The 17,570-nt window shown below is 42.0% G+C and overlaps 1 protein-coding gene across 2 annotated transcripts in view; it reads left to right on the top strand.

Annotated features, from left to right (window-relative positions):
• Window positions 1-17,570, top strand: part of LLGL2 (LLGL scribble cell polarity complex component 2) — a 682,570-nt gene that overhangs the window by 273,094 nt on the left and 391,906 nt on the right. For both annotated transcript variants that reach the window (XM_085616998.1, XM_085616999.1), the window contains exons 9-10: window positions 5,796-5,850; window positions 7,113-7,267. In XM_085616998.1, the coding sequence (XP_085473124.1) occupies window positions 5,796-5,850; window positions 7,113-7,267 (210 nt within the window). The remainder of the gene's footprint in view (window positions 1-5,795; window positions 5,851-7,112; window positions 7,268-17,570) is intronic.

The following is a 17,570-nucleotide window of genomic DNA, read 5'->3' as shown; positions in this document are numbered from 1 at the left end:
GCGCAAGCTACAAGCGCAAGTTACAAGTGAAGTGATAAGGTTAACATCGGATGCAAAGAAAGGCAAAGGCCGGAAAAAAAATACTGAGAAACATGATAATACTATAACCACAAGGAATGATGGAAAGCAAAAACAAATTTTCAAGTAGGAATAAGAAAAAAGCGAATTTCTTAACCGCAAAGGATTCTGGGAAGTTATAAATGCGTGGGTAATGGGAAAGGAAGGACAACAAAATGCGGGGATTGCGGATAAAGTCTGGGAAGCCCACATTTGCAAAATGTAGGCCCTGCCAGCCAACCCCTTGAAGGCCGAGATCACTCAAAACAAACTAACAAACTGAGATCTTGTCATGGTTAGAAGACAGCAGGGAGACAAACGAGGCTAAGCAAGAACCCTCTGCCCACAGCGATCAAATGGACTGCGCAGAAAACCAGATTATAATCCGCAACCACTTGAACAAGCATTGGCATAGCCAATAGGTCTCGCCTTTGGGACCTTATAAGTGTTTAGCCATGCAACAGTTGATGTTGTTGCACCAAGGATATTGTCCTGCATAACTAAATACTTATAACGTCCCAAAGGCGAGACCTATTGGCTATGCCAATGCTTGTTTAAGACTGGCACTTATCTTTCCTCATCTAACTGATGCAGAGAAAGAGAGAAAAATACAAAAGGGGAAACCGAGAAAAAGAAAGCTAGAACACCAGTGATAAAGAATGAAAGCCAGAATGAAAAAAAAATATACTACAGTAACAAAGACAGGAAGTGTCTGGTGGTGAATTGGAGACATAGGTTACAATAAACACTACATAGTCTTGGTATTTGGCACCCCAAGCTTTCATAAAACCAGCTGCGATCTTAGGAACAAAAGCTTTGGCCCAGATTTTTTATAAACAAAAAAAGCACTGACATGTTAGGCATTTTTACACATTGCATTAAATATTACACATTTACAAGTATAGTCACAAGGATATTCTATAAATTACACCGAATCACACAATATACACACAAAAGCAGGAGCATAGATTAGAATCCAAGAATACACTTTGGAAGTAGACAGCTTACCACTGCACCACTTTCGTTAGTTTTATACCCATCAGTAGTTTTGCAAACTTAACTGCCTCAGCTGCAATGGAACAAGCCGTTCAAAAATGTGCAGACAGAAAAAACTGCATATTAAGTTATTTTATTAACTTATTGATTGCCGACACAAACTACACCTTTAATACTTGATTTTTTTGTGGAAAAAAAATCTGTCACAAAACACATTGTTTAAAAAAAACACCAGTAGTAAAACTCTTTAAAAAAAAAAAAAAAGCTTCATTAGCAACAATTTCTCATGGGCATATCACCTCGTTTTTCCTATTATAAAACATTACTAATATTACTAAATTCTGATTTCAAAACAAGCATGTAGTCCGCGCTAAAAAAATAACTGAGCAATATAAAAAAAAATATATATATATATATATATTTATATATAAGAAACCATTATATCGACCATAAACTCACCAGTGCTCGGGCTTTAATTCACATCCCTTTCTATGATTCGAGGCAACTGTGATAGACTCCAAATGCGCCTAATTTGTTTTGCAAGCAGCAATAAGTGTTTTGCCTTGACACTTCTGTATTTAATTTAGTTAATCCTGTCTGACTTCCAAAGCTAAGCCTACTAGTAGGGTGACTAAAAACAGATCGTTAATTCTCACAGACTTTAAACAACTCAGGTCTGCATTGCAGCGCTTCAATAAACACAGATTTGGTGGACTGAAATACCTCACCCAGGCCTGTTTTCAAACACAATAATACCCGTTCTGCATTCTCAGAATCCTTGGATATAAATGGACATCAATTCATCAAAAAGGTGAATGCCATTGTGTGTTGCACTAGGGCGCGCGCTAGGCTGGCCTTGTAATTGGCAGTAATGAAGGCCATATGCACATCCTTGAGCTGTCCTGGTCTCTGCATCGCTGGTGCTAAGAACCCCACGAAAGAAGAGACAATGAACCCGAAGCACCCACGAAAAGGATGTATGCTGCCAACCTGCATATTCTAATTCATAAAAACGAAACCCAAACATAACATCATACCAGATTCATGGAAAGGAAGCATCTTTCCTTGCCAAGCAGTGCAGGTTAAGCTGTATGCGTCATGTTCACTCTAAGACCTGCAATCGTGGGTAAAACGAAAACAACGTGATACCGTTAATGCTCACAAACTTAACAGTACTCACCATCTCAGCTGAAAAAACAAAACTGTGCAAATCCCGGCAGTTTGCATGTTTTGTTGACCTCAAATCGACCTTTGACCAGGTCCCACGTGGTCGCCTTTGGGAAAAATTGGTAAAATGGTGCATCCCAAGAAATCGGCTAAGGGAAATCATAGCATTGTATAAAGAAACCTGGGCTCAGGTCAAAATAGGAAATGGCAGTAGAGTCCCGAACAAAATCGACACAATGAATGGCCTCAAACATGGATGCGTGCTAGACCCAAGCCTGTTTAATTTATACCTTGCAGACTTTGAAAGTCACCTCCCACAAGAGGAAAGCCATCCCCTTACTTTGGCAACAGAGAAAATAGGATGCTTACAGTATGCCAATGGTATTGTTCTCTTGAGCCAAGCACCCATCTGCCTGCAATATAGCATGAACGCATTAAAAACCTACACGGACCAGCAAGGCTTGGAGTTGAACCTATGTAAAACCACAGTAGTCCGCCTGGTCGACACCAAGTACAGGATATTTACTTGTTTCTTCGAAGCCAAAAAGGTCGAGGTAGCAGCCACATACAAGTACTTGAGCGTTAACTTGGTACATCAAATTACCTTTAAACATCATCAAGCTGCCATACACAGGCACAAGCACACTTGCTAATATTAGGGTTTAAGCAGCTGAAAGAGAAACTCGGCTGCCCCTCACTGAATGACATACTAACTGTAATGGCAGCCCAATTCCTTCCAACAGCGGAATACGGTATGGAAATTATGCATGGTGGGGCTGTGGAAGTGCTCAACAGGCTCCAAACATAAGCCTCCAAAGCAGTATTCTCTATACCAAAATCAATATCCCCAGCCCAAGCTCGCCTTGAATTGTGCTTAAAAAATCAAAAACTACAAAGAATGAATGCTCTTGTCAAATTATGCTGGAGATTGTGTGCCTCGGAGAGAGGTTCCTTAAACTACATAGGATGGAAATCGAGGATCAAGAGAGCAACGAATCCAAACACTCAGGAGCAGAATACTTGGGGCAGGCAGTAGATGAACTAGGTATTTGAGATACATGGGTCAGTAACCTGGAAAAAGCCGCCTTTTGTCGAATAACCAACTCTTCAACTAGACTTCTGTCTCATTTAAATAATAATTTTTTTGCAAAGAGATGGCATGCTTGGACAGTAGTCAACTGATATAAAAGCTTGAGACCCCAGGAGTATGTCAGCCCATTTTTCTGCAGCCATAAAACATCAGTTCATGCTTCACCGCTTCGGGCACATAGACACCGAAGATCTTATTCCAAATTGGAAGGGCCCCAGTCAAACCCATGTTTTTCCTATGCGGATTCTAACAGGAGACAATATTACACATCCTTTGCTTATGCCAGTGGTATTGGCTCAAAGGAAAACGTTCATGAAGCCAACATTTCTGAAACTTCACATTCGCACCTGCAGAGAAGCTGTAACCACTTGGTTGAATGCTTAATTCCCTTAGCTTGTCAGGAAACAACAGTTTTAAAACCAGAATCGAATAAACTTTGTGTCATCGGGACAAAGAACAAACACGGTTAGCATGCACTTTAAGAGCTCCCTACACAAACCACTTGCACTTTATCTTTATAATTAAAAAAAGAGGCATAGAGAGATGAACAGTGGCATCGGGATGGGCATGGTTAGCACGAATTTAAAGAGCACCTTTCATTAAACATATACTTAACCAAAAACAAGGGGATGGATAAGAAGTGCCCCATAGCACCCCTCGTTTCAAGTCAGAGGCATACAGGAGTGGGCTTCCTATGTGCAAACACAAAAACAATCTTTGTCTCCCAGAAGCAGTGACAGAAACGCTCCTTTGCACGAGCACGTGGGTGTGCCCAAAACAGGCACAAGAAGAAACGAGCCACATACGGCCAAAAACCGACAATCACACAAGTCATTCAATTGTATAGATTTTCAAAACTGACGTTTCACGGATAAATGTAAACAGATTGTTTTATGTGGTTTACTTGCGATAATTGTAAGATTCACTATTTCTATTAGTTGCATGCAATGTTTATATTAACTATGCAAAACACTTTTATTTACTTCCTTATGTCAAGAAAGGCTCAGGAGGATGTCAGTAAAGCTGCTTTGATTTGTAGCAGACAATTGGGAAGAGGAAAGAGCGCTGATTTTCCTCGCTGCTGGGCAGGCACAGCCGCTCCAAGCACACTGTGTCTCCTCACATGAGAAGTTGAGCGTTTCCGTCCTGTGGTCCGCATTCATGCTGGGTAGAATAATGGCCAGGGCTTCCGGATCTTCATTCATGGGAAAGATTGCGCAACCCAGCATTATCCAAGAGCACCCTGGATCTCACTCTGAACCTGAATCTATTCCAGTCCTCAACAATTTGGCAATTATTAATCCTAAACTGGTTTTATTTTCTGGAATGGATTCCAATAGTGTATGATAGCATTGGGATCCGTACTGAATATTGTACTTTGAAGGGATGCCACCGCCTGCCAGATTTGACCCCTCGGTAGCGGAACTGTCACTCAATTTGAGAATGCGTCACAAGCACAAATGAGCATGGCGCTGGACCAGATGTTTCTTACAGGGTCCCCAATCCCTTCGTTATTGAAATGAGTAGCTGCCAATCTACGTATGTCCAGATACAGTTCCGTTCCTTGTGCTTAATGTACACAATCCAAGTGAGGGAATGTTCATCTGTTGTTTGTTGCTCTACGTATTTTAGTACCAAAGTGCAAGTCTGGTGCTATCTCGGTTCCACTTCATCCCAGTCTGCATGGCACTCTGTAGGCGTTATTCTGAAATGTTCATTTGTCTGTGTACTTTCATGCCAGTGTCACCATCTCAGTCTCGTTTACATTGGTTGCTGTTAGTTTGCCTTTGTGAATCAGCTGCGTACAATGTTTTTTTTATTTGTGTTAAAGGTTTACAAAGCAGTATAGGTAGATTGTAGATCAGCTCATAGATGCCAGAAAGAACATGTCCCTTCTCTTTTCAGCGTGAAACTTAAAAGCTTCATCTGTTCTGCTAGTCAGTAGGTTTGTCAAAATCAGGATTGTGCTGACTATGTAATGGCCCTTATTTCTGATTTAATGCCCTTTCCTCACATGCCAGTATAATCCAGGATGTGGCTTAGTTGAAACTAATATGTACATGCAGCACTTCACGACCAGTGAAACCGGTTTGATCAGTAGTGGTGTCTCTTACCTAGTAAATAGTTGTGGACGCCTCACCTTCATAAAAAAAAAAATATCATCACTTTTTATTCAGAAGCTAGCAATGGTGAGGATTGTAAGACTGGTACTTTTCTTTGGTTCATTTTTGCTTTTTTCATTTATTCTCTCGGAGGTTGCAAGAAGTTTACACTATCTAATCATACTGATAACTTGGAGAATTTGTTTAATAGCAAAAATCTACTGTAGACAAATTGTGGATGGGGAGGAAGACTCGGATTGTAGGTTTGCCTAACTAGTGTAAAATGGTATGAGTAGAGTTTGGGCATCTGTACTTGCTTACAATGTAGAATCTTAGTTTTACTTTACCACGAACCAGTGAATATGACTGACTTCTCTTTGCAGGTCCTTTTCCATGCAAAGCCATCCCCAAGATCTGCTGGCAGACCACGAGGAAGGGGTAGGTGTTGGAATTTGGCCGATTTCTGACCTTTTGGGTGGCTGTGTATGAAGAGTGAACACGGAGTGTGTGTAGTGGTCCTACTGTTCATGGGTGCTTTGTGAGTAACGTCATCCGGCATGTCCTCTGTACATACTGTGGAAGTTGCACATGCTCGGTCACCTGTCTTATACGGATACCACTGTCCATAATTCCTGTAGGTTTATGGAGGAACATGCTATTTAGGCTCTTTTACTGTACAATATACTTAGCCATATTTTAGCTTAGAATATCTCAAAGGGTATTATGGAGTGCAGGGATGTTAAATTTGGTCTCTGCACTAATAGGCCTATCTCTGGCCCTGAGACGGACTGCCTGCTTCAATTAGCCAAGTACACACTTTTCTCGGTATTTTTTAAGTCGAAGTGCAATGTTCACACAAGCTCTACGGTATGTTTGACCTGTTAAAAGTGCCCATCCAGTGTAGAGAAAATAAAAACAGTTCCCGTTACTAAGTCCTACATCGGTAATAACCACCACGTATAGGCGTTCCGGAATGTTTGTTCCATGATATCTGCTTTGGTATTATGATCTGTGGTGACATCCGTCACAAGTTGGCTCCTTTAAAAGTATTTTGAATTGGTTTGATTGATGATTAGTAGTTGCCATGCCTATTATCTTTAGAATCAAAACATTTGGAATACAATTGAAATGCAATGTGTAGGTTTTCTTTCTGATAGTCATTGAAGTGCAAAAAGTGACGCTCCTCTACCTCTACCATGAAGTACAAATGGTGGAGTAATGGCAGTGTTTGATCCAGATGGTCGGCTCTCTGTCTGAAGTAACTGCCCGTGTGGTAGTTGAGCTGTAATCAGCTCAAGTCTATTCCATTGTGTTGCTTTATGCACTAGGAGGGGATGCCCTGCGGGTGGAAAAAGGAACTTTTTAGGGCTCATTCATTCGCAGACCTCTGTGAAAGGATCACCTGCAGGATTAGACAAAATATCAGTCTCTTTGCCCAGTTAGCCATTGGCCTTCAGGGTAAAGCATCACAAGGTGGGTGTCAGTGGGTCAGTTATTCTCTGACCCCAGTGATATTCTCTGTGTATGTATGTTCTGTCGGTGCACACATGTGTGCGCCTGCGTGCGTGCAGGTGTGTGTACACATGCATGGGTCGAGCATGTGTGTGTTTGCATGTGTGTAGGATCTTGGTGACTGATTTATTTTTCATTTTTCTGCAGCTGTTGAGAATAGTAAAGTTGTTAACTGCTGTTTCTTCCAGGCCTCCATACATTGTGTTCCAGGGGGGGATGCCCCGGGCCAGCTATGGAGACCGGCATAGCATCTCTGTCATCCATGGCAACCAACAGACAGCCTTTGACTTCACCTCCAGAGTTATTGATTTCTTCGTCCTTTCCAATGCGGACTTGGAGGCAGGTATGTTGCAGGTTTGAGTTTACTGGTTGAGGGATGTAACTTAGCAGCACGTATGATGTGGAATAAGGTCTGGAGGTAGTGTGGCTGTAGGACTTGGAAGCACATTGAATAGTGAGAACAGTTTCCTGACATCACTACCACGCAGGGCCTGGTTTGAAGGAAGTAAGATTACGGGACCTTTCTGCAGGAAACGGGTGAGTGTAGAGGGCGATACAGCGAAAGATTCCACAAGGCAATAGCTGTGTTTGGGTCTAGGGAGAAAAAGATTTAAAACCTTGAAGCAATGTGATGGGAGCAGGTTTAAAATTGCAACCATTGGAGGTTGTGTCATCAGAAACATTGTGAAGTACTTCCTGAATGAAAATAATTTACTGGCAGTAGGCACAACAATATGGCATGGTCCACAGGGCACGTGATTGTCGGATCAGGAGGTAGTTTGGTGTGGAACAGTTTTTGGAGGAAAAGAAAGGTTAAAAACTACGTGCCCTCCCAAGGAAATGAAATGTTACTAAGCATGCCTAATTTTATAGTGTACGCATGAGTGAGTTCAGCCACCTTTAGGTTGCGCATCAGACTAACACATTGAAGAAATATGTGTAGGAATGGTACGTCTTCCCCTGTAATTATTTGAAAATGACACAAAAAGATAGTTATCACAATGTTCCATTTACCTTGGCTAACAAATGTACGTTTTAGAGGCAGATATCAAGAAGAGCTAGTGAAACCCTTTAATATATAAAGACCTGACATTACCAGAAGCATAATTTTTCAGTTACAGAAAGGGATGGGTTGCACTGGATAAAAATGTTTTGACAGGGTATATTTACTGTCTTTTTTATGTTTTTGTGCTGCTAAATATGCAAAATGCTTACATTTTATTTCTTAACACATACACCAATAGGGTATTAATCACTTGTTTGTAATTGGGTAAGGCAGGATGCTAAACTCTTGAAGAAAATTCAGGTTTTCCACAGCTGGTGTGGGTAGAAAATCATGATTTTATTTAAGACACGCAGGCTGATATTATGTATACTTCTTTAATTGCAAACTCGCAGCAGCAACCTCCACAATAAAAATAACTTCGAATAAGAATCCTTTAATATGCCACACGCTATATAACTTGTTGTCTGGCAGACATCTTCCTTCTTTTGCTGCGAACAAGCTTAATTGTCCTACTTCGATGAACAATCATAAAATAACCAAATCTCAACCAACTTGAAAAACGTCTTTCTTCTCCACCATTCCTTGTTTATTTCCTGTAATCCCCCACGGAAAATAAACCAAAAACATATTATAGGGTGGGAATTTATAGGGTGGGATAATATCAGCCTCCTTGTCTTTAATAAAATCATGATTTACCACCCACCCCAGCTTTGGAAAATCTGAATTTTGTGGCAAGGCATGGAGGCCAGTATTATGCATGTTTAAAGCCTTGCCATAATATTCCTAACCGCGCAATCAAAAGGTTTGAAATAAAAAAAAAAAAAAATCAACTGATTCTGATGACAAATCTGCTGTTGCTAAAATACCAGTCAATCCACTGCCTAACAAATATGCTTTGGATGCCGTAGCCACTCTAGCAGAATGTGCCCCAATTTTTTCAAGATCTATTCCTGCTCTCGTCATAACCTCTCTCAACCACTTAGCCAAAGTAGGTGTAGACCCTGCTTTGTAAGGTTTTTTTTAAATAAATTATCAGTTGGTTATCCATTCCATAGCGTCACTCAAACTCTCCGTTCTTCTTTCATATTCACACAAACATCTCACTACACATAACTTTCTAGATTTATCCAAATTCAGATAAAAAATAGTTTGGGACATTGGATTTGTTCTCTTAGTTATATTGAAACAAACCTCTTCTGGCAAATATCTTCGTCCCAAGACCTCTAATGCCTTTACATTAGAGACCCTCCTAACTGGAATTAAACAAAGAAGCATAAGAAATTTCAAAGAAAGTCTTCTCAAATCTAGAAACTCATTCTCCGACCAACTTGCTAACTCCTGAAGAACAACATCCACATCCCACAAAGACAAATGCCTAGGCCCTGGAGGTACACTCCTTAACAGTCTATTCACTACATCATGTTGTCCTTTTGGTAAACTATCTGTTAATTCATACCCAGCAGAAATTGTCGACCTATTAATGTTCACTGAACAGTAAGACCTTCCTTCCTCGAAGAACTCCGTTAGTAATTCACCACATCTACCAAAGGTGCTGATATGGGATCCAAACCCCTCGAAACACAACAACAAACCCATCTCTTCCATGCCAACCTGTATTCCTTGGAAGATCCTGGAGCCCTTGAGTCCATAATGAGTTTTGAAGCCTCCAAAGATAACCCTGACACCTGCCAGGCTCTCCCGAAATCAACCAAAGCATCAACCGCAACTGCCCCTGCAGAACTAACTCGTGCCTGTCCCCCACTGCACTCACTAACAAACCTCGAATATTCGGCTGAAGTACCGAGTTGGCTATCAACTTCTCCATGACACCTGGTTATCAAACCTGGGATTACCAGAAAGGTGCTACTAACACCATTGCCGCCTCCTCTTTCTTCACCTTCAATAATATTCTCTGAATCTGAGCAAAAGAAGGGAAAGCATATCCCCGACTTTTGTTCCAATTCTGCAGGAACGCATCCACTGCTTCCACCTCTGGATCTGATCTCCAACTGTAAAACCTATTTTTTTGAGTATTTACTCTGTTCGCAAACAGATCCACCATAAACGGACCACATCTGTCATTGATAAACCTGAACACCTCCTTGCTCAGTATCCAATCGCTGAAATCCTTCAACTCTCTCGAATTCCAATCTGCTATTGTATTGTTCATTCCTGGTATGCACTGAGCCTGTATTGTGATGTTCCTGCTCAGACAAAAATGCCAAAAATCCCTTGCCAAATCTGGTAGAGCTTTGGATCGAGGTCTCCCCAATTTGTTGACATAACGTACAACAGAGATGTTCTCAATCTTTAAAAGTACACATCTCACACGATCCCTGATGAAACTTTTTATCGCAAATGAACATGCCAACAATTCTAGATAATTAATGTGCATCACCTTTTCTAGGCCATTCCATTTCCCCCCCTGTCATCAACGAGGCCAATCATGCTACCCAGCCCTGAAGACTGGCATCCGATTCAATCACCACATCTGGTAAAGGACTAAAAATGGCCCTTCATTCCATGCTTCCAAATTCTCCAACCACCATTTAAACTCCTCTCTCCATCTATCTGTACTTCCTGTGAGTATCTCACTCCTCTGTGCAAGAACTTAGTCTTCAATCTCTGAAGAGTTTGATAATGCATCAGTGCTGGGAATACTGCCTGAAAGGATGCCGATAATAGACCTAATACCCTGGCTATTTGTCTCAAGGTTATCCGTTCGCATATCACCATTCTCCGAATCTGCTTGCCGAATCTGGTTTACCTTTTCTATGGGAAATCTCAATATAGAATCCAACGTCCAAATCTGAAAACCCCCAAAACACGGTCTCCTGTGTAGGCTCCAGACATGACTTTTCCCTGTTTACTACAAAACCTACATCCTCTAACACACAGACTGCAAGCGTTGTGTGTTTCTCAAATCTCTGGTCTGTGACATAATTAGGATATCATCCAAGTACACTATCAATCTTACTCCTCTCCTCCGCAACCAAGCAACTGCTTTCCTCATCACCTTCATGAAACACCAAGGAGCTGACTTCAATCCAAATGGGAGACTTTTGAATTGTCACATAATGCCTTTCCATTGAAATTTCAGCTAATTCCTTTGTTTGTAACATAATGAGACTGCCAGATATTCATCCTTTAGATCTAACCATGTCAATCAATCCCCTTTTCTTCAGAGACCCCTCAACATATGAATACCTTCCATTTTGAAGTGATTGTATTGCACCCAATCATTCAATTCCTTCAAATGTATCACTGGTCTCTTGCCCTTATCCCTTTTCTCTGCAAGAAAAAGATTGCTCACAAATCCTGCTGAAACATTGTCTGCTTTTTCTATGGCTCCCTTCCTTTCCAACTCCTGTACTTCCTGATCTACCATATTTTCTTCCTTATTTGAAAAACACACGCCCTTGGTCGCCTTATAAGGATTGGACTCTCTAGAAAATCTATTAGATATCCACTCACTGTTAGTAAAACCCAAGGGTCTGAAGTTATCTCCTTCCATCTGTCTAAAAATAGGCGCGCCTGCCACCCAACGTTTCCACAATACACAAAGGGTCTTTTCCCAAACATACCTTGATGTCTTGTCCTTCTCTCTCTTCTAAATCTTCCTCTTCCCCTCTGCCTCTAGGGATAGAAGCTGGATGTACTGGATCCAAAGTTCTGAACCCACTGGGTCTAATTCCACGCGAAAAATAATTTTTTGTGATTCTAAAACCACAGCCGGAAGTCATCCCCGCATTCTCCTGGCCCCTCCAAAAACCTTCCTAAAGTCCTTCTGAACTTTATGAATATAGTTAAATGCCCCTGCATAGCGAGCCATTTCTCTAACAAAGATCATTTGCCTCTTGACCTGACTCCTTGCCTGCTAGTTCAGCTAACTTCTGGTCTATTTTCATTAATAGACTCTTCCTTCGTTCTGCACATAATGCAGCGTTTGTGTTTCCTAACAAACACACTGCTCTTTGGACCCATTGCCACAGTTCCAGTACATCCACTACAGACTCCTGCTGGTATGCCTCTTCGCATAAATCAAATACTTTTGTCAATGGTCCAAAAACATCAAGCAGGCGATTCTGACATCCTTTCAGTCCTTTATCAAGACACTTCTGGGATCTCTACCAGACTTATTAAAAATTGTAATCGTCTTAGTGTCTAACTCGGGCGTAAACACCACCTTGTTAGCCAGAGAAGGTCTTGGGCACTCTGACCGAAACCTCTTTTTGCATTTCTCACCTAATCCAGAACACATACTCCGCTTTGTGCTTTGCTGATACCCACTGAGGAGAGAGCGGGTGCTGAATTGTATGTGGGTCAAAAATGAAATCCCCAGAGGATCTTTAGTGTGATCAAATTAGCTTTTTTCACTTTTCTCCTTTTCAACCCTTTTCCTTTCTCTCTCCTGCTCCTCAGTGTCAGTATAATCGGATGACCATGAAATCACAATGTCTCCAGTACTGGAAGACTCATCACAAACTATTGATCTGTGTCCTTTTGCGGCCTTTATAGCCTAACCTTTCAGCTCTATTATAGTTGTCCTCTTTTCGCCTTTCTGATTAAAGGTCCCTTTTTTCTTATTTAGCTTTTCTCAACGAATAGGTTTTCACATTTGAGTCATTTTCCGACCACTTCCACCAACCATATCATCACCTGCGACCTCCACAGACCAAAACTTCTCATCCTCTGTACTATTTCCAAACCTTCCTTCTAATTTACCAATGCACTTCTCTATTTTCTTCCCTATTTGTTAGCCAACACATAAACAGCCTTACTCACACAATCCTGCACCCTGTACTCCACACCTTTCTCAACCGTACCGTCTCCATTCTGACAAACTGTTGAATAAAGCCAAAATAACTTCCTCTTATCACTTTTCAAACCACAGTACTAGAAATAAACTGTCTCACAAAAGGGCAGAATCACAAATACCAGTATTACTCTCTTTCTGTCCATGTCGAACTGACGGGGAAAAACAGTCTCTCCGCCTCTTTCTTGTGCCCAAAAGATGGCTATCAATTCAATCAGCCAAATTCCTACATTAATCTCAATCCAAAATGGCCGCAGCGTTGCATGAAGCGAAACCTAATTATTCCCACAACCGTCTGTTCAGCTTTGCGCGTGGACAGGTAGGACACCAAACTTTATTACTTCAACATAAACCTTTCCGCTCTTGCCTCCATGATTGCTAGAATTCCATATTTTAAAGAATATGTTGTGAGCGCTGAATGCTCTGAGCACGATTCCCCCTTCAAATCTGTTATAGACGTACATGTTTCCATACTCCTCCAATCTACTAGTTGGATCCTGTACAAAAAACTCCTCCATTGAAGCATGAGTGTAACCAGAGTTTTTGTGATGAGTCCCAAGCTTAGAAATTCATGTGATACAATTTCTTCTTCAAAATATATTTTCCACCATCACATTCTTCCACTTATCAGTGATCTGAGGGATTATATTTGTACAGCTGCTCAATTCTGTTCTTTTTAGAACCACCTCAAACAGTCAGATGGCTGAGCTAGGAGCTTTAGACTCCTTAAATTGATGTCCAGTTTTGTAAGCTTTGTGGTCTCCAGAGGTATGAATGGAGAGATGGTGTATTATAGTGGATCCTCTGCTGTGCTTATCTGCCTTTTGGCTGGTTCTGCGCTTCAGAAATACCATGGACATCCATATATATAGTGGATGTGAGAGAAGAGAGGCAATTGAAGAATATTGGTAACTGACTTACTTAATTTGGCATTATTGTATTCAACAAAATCAGTTTAGTTTTCACAGTATTGTATTGATGCACATGAATTGCATTTTAAGGCATCAAGACAGGATTCTTTTTTATAAATGTTGAAGATGTTCATGGTTTTACATGTTACTTAGTTGATGTGTTTAGTGAAATCGCCCTTTATAGTTGTCATATGTTCCAGGTTAACCTCTGAACTACTTATGCAATACTTTGATGCCTTGCTGGATTTGTGCAGTATTGCTGGTGCTAGGATGTTTAGGAACACAAGTATGGATTCAGGGCTGCTTGTATCTTGTTGGTTGTTCTTCACATCATTGGATGTCACTTCAAGCTGATCATTGGTAAGGATCCTGAAGTGTTTTAGAGAGATGTTCGAAGTAGGTTGTTCTTGTGAGCAGTAGGTGTGAGAATGGCCATGACAAATGGAAAGGGGTGCATGTACAGTGCTGGTTTATTGTTAGACTTGTGCGGTCTATAACAACGATAATCATCTAAGCGTGTCAACAACCCCTTATTTCCTCGGAACCCTGTGTTACTGCTTGGACAATAGCTCTACCTCCTCAGGTATCCTCTCTGGACTATTGAGTGCAGGTAACTATGTGATTTCTGTAGTCACTCCTGGGATGCATAGGGACTAGGGTCTTATCTGGTGTGTGCCTTGACCATGAGTTTGAAAAGGGAAAAAGGTAGTGTGAGCTTTAGTATCCTGATCCCATGCACATTCTCCCCCATTCTTCCATCGTATTCCTTCAAAGCACCCTAGACCACATTCCCATTTCCTAAAATGGTAGTAGTGTTATGTTTTGAGTACTGATTCGCATGACATGCTACCACATCCTAGCTGGGCTGCTTTATATACTGTGAAGGGGTCCGTCTCCCTTTCGGTTTGGACCCAATAGGTTAACTGGTTTTACAAGCCAAACTCCTTTTATAATGGGAGTCCCATCGCCTCTAAGTTTGAGTATCTTGTAATAGCTGTTTGCATTCCTCAGTGAAAGGCTGCCATTATGTCCATTTCCACACTGCAGACTGCCAATATCCTTCCCAATCTGATCCTTAACACCGACCTTGTCGACCCTGCAAGTGTGGTTGATAAGGGAGCCATGCAGTGTATTATGACAGCCTTAGTTCCCCATTCAGGTATGCTGTGTGGCAAATTGAGGAGAAAGGGCAAGGTTGTAATCTGGTACAGGAGTATAGTGTGAAAAAGATTGACCCACTGTCCAACCAAAAGAGGCCACTGCACCTGCTGCAGGGTTCAGCAGATGTGCAGAGTACTTCAAATCTGAATGTGGCATGAGGGGACCTGACGTATCAGGTCCTGCGTCTATTCATAGAAAGTTTGTAAGCTAGGTTGGTCAGCTTGATGGTAATGAAGGAGTGAATGGACCATAATTTACTCCATCACCATGGCTGAACGGCAGGCTGCTCGCTGTGATATAAATTGAGCCCTGTGTCCCTTCATACACTGATCAAGAAAGCGGCGGAAGTCCTGGATCTGCAGCTCCCCTCTGTGGTTACAAAGACCAGTGTCCTTAGGAATGGTCTCCTATTCTCAACCCCCATGTCGGAACCTCTACTGCCTTTAAATGAGGGGTTAGTGGAACCTGTGCTAGGAGAAACCCTCATTGGCGCTGGATGTCACTCGCTTTGTGGCTAGACATTAACTTCCTGCTCCTGGTGACACCTCATCTCTCTCAGTGCATCCGTTACGTGAAAGCTAAGTGATTCAAGCATTATGTTCTTCAGGACAATTACACAGGGCATTCCCTACATTTCCCCATGAATAGGGAATCCAAGAGACATGAGGCTTGGGGAAAGAAGATTTTCTCAGCTGGGAGTATGGCCCTGAAGTCATTGAATGCTAATTGCTTATTAGCTCGCTATGCCCATCCCTTAGGGGACGTGGCACATCTGATTGCAGCGCATGTCACAGAAGAAATGCAGCCATTATAATAAATGGGGTAACCCAAACAAAAGACCTTGGACCTGGGTGTCGAATGGTACAGAAAACAGTGGCCCTGGACCTATCTTTTAACATAAATTTCTTCTAGAGACCGTAGTTATTCAACATAGACTCAGAGCATCCAAAAAGTCAGCTCACCGTTACATAGAACCAAATTAATTAAGGTATTCAGATGTGCAGCAACCATTGGTTTCTAAAAAAAAGCATGTATTTATTAATCACAAAATCGACATACAATAATTATTTGGCTTCACTATGGTTTTATAAAAGAACAGACATGGGCACATGAGGGCGCTGCAGTGGTGCTTATGCAGGCAGCTGTTACAGTACAGGGGGGACATGTTGGACTCCATCATGATCTCCCCAGCAATGTTGTCGAAGTGGTTTGGTGGAGAAACAAGGCATACTTGAGTTGCAGGAGGGCTTTCGCTCCCTGTCCAGCTATTGCTATGGTAGTGACAGGTGCCTCTGCCTCAGGTTTGGAAGCTCATTTGTAGGATTTGGCGATCAGAGACTTCTGGTCTCCAGCAGAACAGGTTCTTCACATGAACCTGTTGAAAATGAGGCCTATTCGGCTGCCACTCAAGGCCTTTCTCCCCGTTATCTAAGGTTTGTTTCATCCAGATCTTGAAGGACAACACACATTATGTGGTATGTGGACAAGCAAGTGTGAGTAGGGTCTTACCTCCTTTGCCTGTAAGCATTGAGACCTGCCTCACTACCAATAACCTAGCGGGGGTCTCTGAATTTCAGAGCTGACAGCCTGAAACTGTGTTATCTTGCTAATCACGAGTAGCTTCTTCTACTGTAGGTAGTCCAAGACATTTTCGCCCAGTGGGGCACTCCACAAGTGGACTTGTTTGCCTCCTCAGAAAATGCTCAATGTCTGTTTTTCTGTGCCCTCCAGTATCCTTTGAGGGGAGCCTTCAAGGACGTGTTTTAGTTGATCTGAAAGATTCTGCTGCATTACATGTTTCTCCCTCATACCCTTGCGTCCTCGAGTTCTGAAGAAGATTCGACAAGACAGGACTCAAGTCATTATCATGGCCCTGGATTGGCCAAGGAGGGTGTGGTGTGCAGACCTTCATCCCTTCTCCCTATGGCCCAAGCTGAAGAAGCTATTCAGACCAGACCTTTTTTCCAGTCAGGGGAGATGAGTCTGCACCCTAATCTTGGAGATCTCCCCCTACTTGATTGGAGATTATGCTCAGACATCTGAGATTCTCTCAGCTTCCATAGGAGATGGCTTATGTAATTTCTTTGGCGCTTTTTTCCCTCTGCAAAATCAGCTTACCTTGACAAATGGAGCAACTTTGCTGCATGGTGCCCGGACAACAGCATTCCCCCTTTGCAGATCAACTTATTCCAGGTTCTGCGATTTACACTTTCTGTTGTCCAGAGGGATTGTGTGACTGGGACAGTCATTGGGTATTTAGCTGCATTGTTGGTGCTCCTGTATCTGCCAGACCAACAGTCCCTCTTCAGATCCCCCATTGTGGTACATTTTCTGAAAGGGTTGACAAATCTGTACCCTCCAACCCCCTTTGTTGTGCCCAGTGGGACCTCAATTTAATTTTAACTTTTCTGATGGGTACTCCGTTTGAGCCCTTACATAGTTGTCCCTTAAGGATGTTGACCTTGAAAACAATTTTTCTAATAGTGATAACTTCAGGCAGGTGGATGAGCGAGTTACAGGCTCTTTGTTCCCGTCCACCTTTTACATATTTTCAATTTGATAAGTTAGTATTGAGAACCAGCTCTGCTCTCCTGCCTAAGATGGGTAAATCTCTTCCATCTGAGTCACTCCATCACCATTCTGACTTCTATCCCCCATCCCATCCCTCGAAGGATGAGGTCCAGTTGCATAGGTTGGGTCCTCATCAGGCAGTCAACTACTATCCGGTTCCCAGGATACACGACTAGATGAC

Source organism: Triturus cristatus, chromosome 7, assembly GCF_964204655.1.
Source record: "Triturus cristatus chromosome 7, aTriCri1.1, whole genome shotgun sequence".
NCBI lineage: Eukaryota > Metazoa > Chordata > Amphibia > Caudata > Salamandridae > Triturus > Triturus cristatus.
The sequence above is the reverse complement of the archived record's forward strand: the minus strand, read 5'-3'. Positions and strand labels throughout refer to the sequence as shown.